Genomic DNA, 10,927 nt, shown 5'->3' on the forward strand with positions numbered 1-10,927 from the left:
CAGATTAAAAGATAGTGAATTATTTATCTATTATATATATCATTCCAATAACTTGTATATAGACTCGTATTGCACTATTCCACATTTTCTTTCTCACTTTTTTAAAAACTATTTTAATATAGTATATTTTAATATTGTTTTAATATTGTCTTCTTACAGTATCTGTAGTATTGTGTTGCATTGTTGGAGAAGCCTGTGACCTAAGATTTTCAACGACATAATCACTCTGTAGCTATGTTAGTTTGACAATAAACCTTGAACCTTGAAATAATACAATCAACGTATCTGAACATTGTAGGTTAATGGTTAAATACAGTAATCACAACAGCATAATCAATGTTTTGATTGTTAATCAATACATTTGAGACCCTTAAAACCTTTGTGTCCTTGGTTCAATACTCCTCACTGATTTAACAAATGAGACAGGGCAGGTTTAGTTTCTCAGTATCTAATTGACGCTCTTCTCCTAACCCTAAGGTTCTAATCCAAAAAAATCTTTAACATTTAAAAGCCATTTATTTGACACAGGGTGGAAACAAAAGATACAGCAGAGTGTATTTTGTCTTCATACTGTAGGTCAGTGTCAGTTAAATTACTGTAACCACAGTGCTAACTACTGTTACTACTCTTAAGAAGCTTTTTGTGATAAAAGCAGAGTCACTTGATACGTGACTGACAGATTCCCCGAGTGAAAATGGTCGGCCTTTTTTATTTACATTCACTGCTTAAGGCTCAATGTCAGTAGCCGAGGTTATTCTGCTGCATTAGCAGAATAGGAAGAGTGTCTGCCAGCTCTTCAGCTTTCATTAAAAGTAAACCTTTTAAGCCAAGAGCTGCTGCCTGCCCAGACCCCCCTGACAATAATGTAGTAACTGTTCGCCCGCCAAACTATCAAACTATTTTATATTCCACACCTGCTAGGCATTACACACAGTGGTCCAACCTGGCAATGCAAACACAACAGAACAGCCTTTGTTGGGGCCTCAGGACCATTAGGCAGGGTGGGTACAGCTCAAAAGTGTTCAAGAAACAATTTATCAGAAGGAGATAGACACACTACAGGGCTTTGTGCTCCCTGTGACACCATGCTCTAACGGCAGGCATTTCCTGCCCTGAGAAGGCTTTACAACATTTAGGGAGAGGTATTTTAATTGGAACCACAGCCTGACAGTGGCCTCAATGGAGAAACATGGAAAAGCTGCAGCGAGGGAGGCTGACACTGATCTATCATAAAGCCCAAAGAGGGTGGGCTCCATTTATAAAGTCATTTATTACAACTGTTTCAAATGTGTTGTGTTGTTTATCGTGTTAATGTGTTCATCCATTAAGTTCATTAATGAGTATTTTATTTTAAGCATATATACAACGTCTGTTTCATGTGAGGACAGCACAGTAGGATTCCCATTAGGTTTTTTTTCTTGACAATTTCTGCCGACTGGTTAGACATCAAAGACAGATGTGATGAATGGCATGATTCCCAATTCTTTGGCGCAGCTACAGCCGGCAAGAACTCGCACATTCTGCTATACAAACACACATTCATGTTGATCTGTCCCCGTTTCCTTTGTATTTTAACATTTTGTGGTGGTTTGGACTTTCAAACCATCAGTTCTGACAAACCAAACAGATTACTAAGACTTTTAATAAACACCCACAATTCATCTTATCCTTCAAAACTACAAAACAGATTTAAAATAGCATTAGCATATGTTGATGTTAATTACTGAGCTTAAACTGTTGTATTTTTTACTTTTCAGTGAGTAGTCTCCATACATGTTAACATGTTTTTCTTTAAAATATGATTTGAGTGTATTGATTCTGACATACTGTATGTAGTCATCAAACATGGAGAAGAACAGCATTACGACAGGGGACGTCATTTGCTATGGAGTTACATGAAAACCATTTTTTTGTTCACTTTATCTGTAACCTGTTAAACCCCTCTTGTCTACAGCTGTGGGAGACCATACATCAGACTGAGCCATGGGGAGGGGTCTTTAGACAAGGGAGACAGGATACCACGGTCAGGTATGCTCTCAGTCTTCTTCCTTACTATTTGTTGAGTGTTTGTTGGCATACGTACTACGACAGTGTATTTGACTTCTTCTTTTTTTGTATATATATAGACAGATCGGAAATGGTGCAGAAACAGAAAGAGGGGTGGGGAATTATATACAACAAAGGTCCCTACAAAATAATTGTAGAGTTGTTGTAACTCCCTCTTTCTGTGCCAGTTACAATGTGCTGTACATAATACATAAGAAATATTCAAAACAGCAAAAATACAAATTATTTCTACAAAAAAAAAAAATGTCTGTCTTAATTAATAACTTCTGTATTTGTAGTGGTGTGACAGGAAAAGTACAAGCTATATAACCAATTTAAATTATGTCTTTATATATTTATATTATGATCATTTTCTTTATTCAAATCAATTAATTTCAAGATAATTATAATTTTTTATTTTACGAAGAACATCAAATTTCGGTTTCAGTCACTTAAAATTCAATATTATATTATGTGCACTAGTATTCAACAACCAATACATTTTAAGATCCACCATTGTAAATACATAAATACCAGTCTTTCTGATGATACATACTCAGACCACTGTATAAAGCACTGTTGCCAGCAGATACTCTGTTACACATGCTTTGAGTTAGAGGCCTGCAATCACTGAAATGCATCATTGATAATGAATAGGAGCCCTCACCATCTCTCAGACTTGCAGAAAGCATATAGAACAAAGGGGGATAAGAGGAAGTGGATATACCAGAGAATTAAATTAAACACCCTTAAAAGACTGATGTTGTGTATCAGTCTATCTGCTTTCCCTTGGGCCACAGTGTGACATCTCTTTGTTTTTTATCTTTCTCTAGCAGAGGACCCAATGGTGGCGTCATCAGACTATGACAGCACCCACGAAGCCAACCACAGTGACAGCAGTGATGTAGCACACACAGAGGAGGATGCAGAAGAAGGAAAGAACCCTGCGCAAAACGTCATCCTCCTCCCACTAATACCTCCAGAGGTGAGGCCAGGCTAAATGACTTCCCATACAATATAACTCTGCTAATGAAACTCGAGAAAGATAAAACGTATTATCATTGAATTCATTTGTCTTACTGCTTTTCATCTTGTGGCCCAGGACAAACCAATTCTGGCTCCAGAACCATTAGTAATGGAGGACTTGGAGCCATTGATGAGTCAGCTAAATAATTGGAACTTCCCCATCTTCACTTTGATGGAGAAGACCAACGGGAAATGTGGACGGATCCTCAGTCAGGTGAGCACATCTAAGAGCAACAACGATAAAGCTCAGAGGTCGGCCAGAGTGTCAATAAAACAGTTTAATATTTGCATAATGATGATGATAGCTTGAAAGTAATAAAAAGTGAGGAGATACAAAGTGACTTTTTTGCATTCATAAATGAATAGACTTGTTATGCACAGCACCAACATTTTAATATTTACTGATTACAATTTCCTCCTTTATTTCCTTTTTTTGTATGATTTTACCCCTTATAAATGTAATTTGTGCATCACCCACGTCTGATGATGTTCACAGACAATTAAATGTTCCTGTTTCAGGTCTCGTACAGGCTCTTCGAAGACACCGGCCTGTTTGCAACCTTCAAGATCCCAGTAAAAGAATTCATGAACTACTTCCATGCCCTTGAGAATGGTTACAGAGACATACCATGTAAGCTTTAAAATCTCTCTGGTCATGTTTTTACTCTTCCTTCAGCTTATTGTTACTGCAGCTGCAACACTTGAGTGCAGCCACTAGAGGGAAATGTCATACCATCAAACATATACGACTGTGTTCAGCCTTTATGGAGTTACATAAGCAACCTCACTGTGCACCCTGGTGGAGAACATGACACACAATGAACTGACTTGTATTTCCTGACCCAGATCACAACAGAATCCACGCCACAGATGTGCTTCATGCAGTCTGGTACCTCACGACGCAGCCTGTCCCCGGCCTGCCGAGCCTCATCACTGACCATGGATCAGCCAGTGACTCAGGTGTGTCCATGGTTACATACATTCATTTGTCCTGGTGGGGGTGCTGGTGTGTATGTGAATATATCAGTTCACACTGATGGAAAATGTCACATAGGAACACATGAGCTCTCAATGCCCTTTTATTAGTTTTTTCTAAACTTTTGTTAAGCCATCTAATACCATACAAATCTGTTTATATCCAGGCCAGGCTTTTTTATTTAGATTTTTCCATCTGCCTGCAGCTTTTCCGTGAGCCATCTTATTTATGTCTGGGCATCAAACCTTGAGGAGTGTGTGTTCTTATCCTTCTCACAGTTTGTCTTATCTTACTCAGGCTTTTGGCATTTATGTATCACAAACTATTTGAAGTCTAGAACAGCATGAAATTGCAGGCAGATTAGAGTTCCTTCTCACCCATATTTCCATAACCTCATTTGTATGCCTTACTAGGGCATCCCTTTGATCCACATATAAGTGGATTTGAAGTGTGTGTCTGTGCTCCAGATTGTGTGCGTGTGTGGTAAGGCACATGAAAGTGCAGTTGTGTTTGTGTAAATTCTTCCACACTGCTCTTCACCGTCCTCCCTTTGTCTGTTCCCCCGCGGCTAGACTCCGACAGTGGAATAACACACAGTCATATGGGCTTCCTGGTTTCAAAGACCTACACTGTGTCAGAAGATGGTTACGGATGCCTGTCCGGCCTCATACCAGCTCTGGAGCTCATGGCCCTTTACGTGGCTGCCGCAATGCACGACTACGACCACCCTGGGCGGACCAACGCTTTCCTTGTGGCCACCAGCGCCCCACAGGTACTCGTGCGCACCCTATTGTAGAAAACAGATTTATCAAAGACAGTAGAAGTTAATTTGCTTGATTTACTGTTATATTCAGTTCTTCTTTGTAATCAACAAGATGATTATTTCATTGGCCGTTTTTCCTCCACTTTGACTATAGTTCACCGCCAAAATGCACTGGCAACGCTGAGGCAAATCATCTTTGTCAGCATAATCAAACCATCACCAGTTACAGTAGCTGCTCATTGTTTGTCAGAAATTGACGGGTGCTGTGGTTGTGTTTGTGACGTTATGTTTATATCTATTATTGAGTAGTTTATAGGATATCTGTCTAGACATATCACCCAAAAAAAAAGCTGTCATAAAATCAAAGAAAGAAAAATTGCTCTTTCTATCCACCCATCCATCTATATAGCACAGTGGCTATAATGTTCTTGAACATGGTACAAGCGTGATGTGTTTAAATTCTTGTGTTGTATTCAATGTCAAGTTACATTCTAGCAACATTTAAATAATCGGGATCATCAAGTCTCTCTTTGTTAGTAATATATGTGCAGGATTGCTGGATTCAAATAAAGGAACTTCTATACTAGTCAATGCTTATGTAAAGTGCTTGTGTGTTTGCAGGCAGTGCTCTACAATGATCGATCGGTTCTGGAAAACCACCACGCAGCCTCAGCCTGGAACCTCTTTATGTCGCGGCCAGAGTTCAACTTCCTCGTCAACCTGGACCATGGGGAGTTCAAGCGTTTCCGTTTCCTGGTCATTGAGGCCATATTGGCCACTGATCTAAAGAAACATTTCGACTTCCTAGCTGAGTTCAATGCCAAGGTAGATCTAAAAACACAATTGTTTGACATTAAGTACTGAAAAGATGTGACTTTCTGGTGTGAATAGTTTACAGGTTTGGTTGATAAAATCACTGGAAAATGTTCATTTTGACAACATCATACATTTAAAAACTTCTCATTTAGTTGATTTGGCCTCTAATAAGTACTTTAGGGATTATACAGTAGTTTTAAGCCAACACTGGGTCTTCATACCTAATAGTATAAAGTGAATTATTGACGTTGAATATTTATTTTATTTTATTTTTCTTGGAAACAAGATTTGATTGCATAACGAATTGTCATGTAGCTTCACATGGCAGCAGTATTCTCTAGTTGAGTCAAATGTATCCTTTAGAGGGGCTTGCCATACATTCATACCTCAACTATTTTACTAAAAGATAAACGTTATTGAAGGGGAAATATCAAGCGGTTTTCAAAGAACAAGTCTGTTTGTGCAGAACATTTCAGCAGTTCCAGTATGTTCAGCTGACGTCAACAACACAAAGCGCCTTGCAGCTTTTTCAAGAACTCATTTAAGTGGAGACAGAATGTTGGCTTTGGATGAGGGATTTAGGTTTTTCCATTGTGAGCATTAGTACAGTTGTGGTGCTCGATGTCCAGGACCTGCCAGACAGCATTGAGTCTCCGGGCTTGGCAGCCAAAGTACCAGCGATGTCTCTCTCATTGTTGTGCACCCCACTCTGCTCTTCCTAGAAGCAAATTAGCTTTCTGTGAAGTACTAAGTTTCATACTTGATCTCTTTAGCTACTGGATTATTAGGTTAGATAAGACTCTGGGAGTCCGGGCTGCTCCTTCTCCAGATCTGAAGCTCATTAAAGATAACTACAGATAACAAATTGATTCAAACCTTGTTAAGATAAATGCAAGCTTTAACTTCATGTGTGCGAGCGTGCCACATCGGTAGAGTTGATAATAAGAGATTTCACTGATTCAATTCAGAGAAATTCATCATTAATAATATCTCATACACATAGGAACTGGTCATAACCTATATAAACAGTCTATGGTCTTGATATTTTTATAGCATAGTAATTAAAACCTCTACCGTTTTGGATTAAGCGGATTAAAAGAAAGTATGCACATATTATAGTCCTTATTGCTTTTGTCTTTTAAATTGTATTTCAGTGCTGTTGTATGTCTTCTCCCTGATTGATAAACCCTCCAGACATTACTATGAATACACAATCTTTGAACAACAGATAAATGGCATCACATTTACATAACATCTGTACATCAAATGCTTCGTCTGCCTACACATTTGAATTTGTGACATGTCAACATGTCTGTTTTGTGATCCCTTAGGTGGGTGATGATCCCTCCACGGGTATTGACTGGTCTAATGAGAATGACAGGCTGCTGGTGTGCCAGATGTGCATCAAACTGGCCGACATCAACGGGCCTCTGAAGTGCAAGGAGCTGCATCTGCAGTGGACGGAGGGCATCGTCAACGAATTCTACGAACAGGTGTGTGAAACGTCTCTGATGGGGACCCAATGTATTTGGTAAACTAAAGATCAATGCCCTGTCATGTTTAGGTGCAGGGGGAAACACAACAAAGCAAACACCTGCACAGTATACTGTTACACATGATCAATAACAGTACTCCTACAACACTCAAATATATAAGAGTTTATTTTTAGTCCATCCCGCAAACAACACACCTTCCTCCTGCTGTAAATACTGACTAACCCATGTGTCATAGCCCACAACTCAAAATATGTCGAACAAATAAACAATGTTCTCCTCCTATTTCAAACAAATGAGCCTAATACTAAGCTATTGTAGTCAAAACATATTTACGGTTATATAAAAGAGTAAAACATATGTATCATATAGGGAGGCTTACACTTAACATTCCGACTTTAAACATAATTGGAACTTAGAACCCTAAAGCCAACCTCTGAACCTTCATCTTAATTAGATCCTTAATGAGAACCAAACAGAACATCCTTATTCAGATCACATCATTCTTCAGACCTAAATCTAACTGGTGACAAACACAAACATATTTACACAGCTGGTAAATGTATTTAGACTGTTTGAATGTATCATATCGTTTTTCTCTTGGAGCAGAGGAGCAGAACTGCATTTTTGACAAATGTCAAATGTTTCAAATACCATTTAAAGTTTTACAGACAACTTAATTGTTCTTTCTCAAACTCCATAGAAGACAGTAAAAACTGAAACACCTCCTCTATATTTTTTTCTTCCTCCCTGTAGACTTTTGGCTTCAGGCGTTTTCTTTTCATTCAATCTTTTTGATGTATTAAGATATTAATGGCAGAGCTCCTCCCGAGAGCTGCTATTGTGTGAGGAGCTGTCATGAATTCATGATGAAATGTATGCATCTGTTCATTATGTATTCTTTTATGTATACTTTTGGTTTATGAATTTCCACGTTACTTACATGAGCCATGCAGTGGTTAAATAGGAAAGGAGTCTTAGTTTTGGCTGTAAGAATGGGTTCACATGGACGCTTTGTATGTCTGACTTTGCTGTCAGTGAATAAGGTGTTCCCTCATTTTACTACTACAATAACATAAAGTAAGATATGGCCACAGTATTTCATACACCTGTCCAATCTATATAAATTCAACACAACAGGTCTGCTATAAATTCTATGTAAAAAAAATTCAAAATCTTTTGACACTGCCGGAGATGTTCACCAAATTCATTTAAACATTCATTATTGGGGTCAACGTTAAAGCTAGAGTTGTTCTGGACTATATTAAAATTAATAAGAAGAATCCACTTCAAGACACTGGTACTTGCGTACCATGCTGTGAATGGATCTGGCCCTTCCTACATCCAGGACATGGTTAAACCGTACACCCCAGCACGTGCACTCCGCTCTGCATCAGCCAAACAGCTCGCTGCACCCGCACTGCGAGGGGGACCCAAGTTCCCATCAGCAAAAACACGTGGGTTTGCTATCCTGGCTCCAAAATGGTGGAATGAGCTCCCCATTGAAATCAGGACAGCAGAAAGCTTACACATGTTCCGGCGCAGACTGAAAACTCATCTCTTTCGACTCCACTTCGAGCGATAAAATGACTAACACAGCACTTATATACTAATAAAGGACTGACTTATCTAAAGCGAGTTGAGTAGCACTTGAAATGTTTGGCTCTATGAAACCTGATGTACTTATATGATTCTGTTTTCTTCAAGTTTGTATTTTGTTGGTCGAACGCACTTATTGTAAGTTGCTTTGGATAAAAGTGTCAGCTAAATGCAATGTAATGTAATGTAATAAGAAGTCATATTTACATACATAAGGGGGGCTGAATATTAGAAACACCTCCGAAGATTATTCGGTGCAGAACAACACAACCACTTACAATGACTACAATGCTAAAAGGTGTTATTGAATTAACAGCTCTTTGAATAAATACTTATACAGGCATGTTAAAATAAGGCTTTATGGCAAAATGGCTGCCTTGGATTGCCTTACATTGTACATTGTGTACCCAATGAAGTTGCCATAGTGTACAGTGCTTATATAATTACCTGATAGTTATCCGTTCAGCCTAATGCCGCCCTCAATGACCTCCGATACACTTTGTCCTCTTGATTCTGAATACTTGCTAATTTCTCCTAATGGCCTTTGAGTCTAGCTAGGGCCATTTTGTGCCACGCTACTTCATATGGGACAAACAGGACAAACAGATTGTAGGAGCCTTGCAGGAGAAACGCTCTTCATTGACAATAGTTGTAGGGCTGCTATGTGTAGTGACACAGGCAGGCTGCCCAGGCAACTGTCCTTCAGGTGGAGCAGTGTCCTGATTACTCTGACAGCCTTAAGAGTCCAGCTAACCTTCAGAAAACCAGCAAAACAATTAAGCTCCCCCTCAATATAGAACTTGTTAAGGCTTGTATACAAAGCATCATCATACACAAACACTTGGTCGTCAAGCACGACAAAAACATGTTGACGGAGCCTTGAGGATAAGATTTGTTTTCCAGGCTTTCTGAAATTGATTATGATGTGTGACCTAGGATCTGGGTATCTTGAATCTAGATCGCAATATTGGATGAATCTCTGGGCTTACAGAGGCTTACTCTTATATATATATATATATATATACACTGAACAAAAATATAAATGCAACACTTTTTGTTTTTGCTCCTATTTTTCATGAGATGAACTCAAAGATCTAAAACATTTTCTATATACACAAAATAACCATTTCTCTCAAATATTGTTCACAAATCTGAAAAGATCTGTGATAGTGAGCACTTCTCCTTTGCCGAGATAATCCATCCCACCTCACAGGTGTGGCATATCAAGATGCTGATTAGACAGCATGATTATTGCACAGGTGTGCCTTAGGCTGGCCACAATAAAAGGCCACTCTGAAACGTGCAGTTTTACTTTATTGGGGGGGTCTGGGGGGGTCCGAAAACCCTAGGGTTAAACCCTAACCCTAACATGTCACCCATCTCCTTCGCATAGAGTTGATCAGGTTGTTGATTGTGGCCTGTGGAATGTTGGTCCACTCCTCTTCAATGGCTGTGCGAAGTTGCTGGATATTGGCAGGAACTGGAACACGCTGTCGTATACGCCGATCCAGAGCATCCCAAACATGCTCAATGGGTGACATGTTAGGTTTAGGGTTAGGGTTTAACCCTTGGGTTTTTTTTTTTTTTTTTTATAGTGTATACAATTTTCGGGTTTAATTTTAGTCGTTTGTTTGTCTGTTAGTGTCGTAATGTTCGGGTCTAACTCTCCTACCCCCCCCTAAAACCACACTTGCACCAACTCCAGATCCCCGTCAGAGACTGCCACACCCTCACTCCAAGCTCTCCACATTCCTAACCTGACCCACTCCACTCGCTCGCTTCGCTCATCGTTTCCTCCACTCATCCCCTCTACGTGTCGCCAAAACAAAAACGCCCGGCGTAAAAAAGTACTCTGACTCAGCCCAGTTTCTAGCCATCTCTGATAAGCATGTATGTGTTTTTTGGTAAAGACGCAGTCTTCATCAACCACACGCTGCTTTACGACTTTTGTCCAGACACTATCACTCCTCAGCAGGAACGGACTCTATCCCTAAGTCCGGGCCTGCCAGTGCTCCAACGTACTAGCTTCTACGACCCTCCACTCCGTCGGTCACCCCAACTACTTTGTCCCACCACCCGCGAATCCCGCCGACCCCCGCGTGTTCCCTTCACCCCTCCGGTGAGCTCTCTCGCCACGTCAAACCGACAAGTAACCCCCCCACAGAACCCCCCGCCGCGCTTGGTGTGTGGCGCTCCAATCTTCCGGCG

General features: G+C 39.9%; 2 protein-coding genes across 2 annotated transcripts in view; one reads left to right on the forward strand and one right to left on the reverse strand.

Moving 5' to 3' along the window:
- LOC104963732 (probable 2-oxoglutarate dehydrogenase E1 component DHKTD1, mitochondrial) overlaps nucleotides 1-181 on the reverse strand; it is a 21,370-nt gene extending 21,189 nt beyond the window's left edge. The window contains exon 1 of the mRNA XM_010792374.1: nucleotides 158-181. Coding sequence (XP_010790676.1) covers nucleotides 158-181 — 24 coding nt within the window. The remainder of the gene's footprint in view (nucleotides 1-157) is intronic.
- A 1,008-nt stretch (nucleotides 182-1,189) lies between these two features.
- The window catches only part of LOC104963733 (cGMP-inhibited 3',5'-cyclic phosphodiesterase A-like), a 15,351-nt gene continuing 5,613 nt past the window's right edge, over nucleotides 1,190-10,927 (forward strand). Inside the window, exons 1-9 of the mRNA XM_010792375.1 lie at nucleotides 1,190-1,245; nucleotides 1,955-2,028; nucleotides 2,880-3,031; nucleotides 3,149-3,286; nucleotides 3,592-3,703; nucleotides 3,919-4,032; nucleotides 4,621-4,820; nucleotides 5,433-5,636; nucleotides 6,959-7,120. Coding sequence (XP_010790677.1) covers nucleotides 1,190-1,245; nucleotides 1,955-2,028; nucleotides 2,880-3,031; nucleotides 3,149-3,286; nucleotides 3,592-3,703; nucleotides 3,919-4,032; nucleotides 4,621-4,820; nucleotides 5,433-5,636; nucleotides 6,959-7,120 — 1,212 coding nt within the window. The remainder of the gene's footprint in view (nucleotides 1,246-1,954; nucleotides 2,029-2,879; nucleotides 3,032-3,148; nucleotides 3,287-3,591; nucleotides 3,704-3,918; nucleotides 4,033-4,620; nucleotides 4,821-5,432; nucleotides 5,637-6,958; nucleotides 7,121-10,927) is intronic.

This window comes from Notothenia coriiceps, unplaced genomic scaffold (genome assembly GCF_000735185.1).
Source record: "Notothenia coriiceps isolate Sejong01 unplaced genomic scaffold, NC01 NC01_scaffold00036399, whole genome shotgun sequence".
Taxonomy (NCBI): Eukaryota; Metazoa; Chordata; class Actinopteri; order Perciformes; family Nototheniidae; genus Notothenia; species Notothenia coriiceps.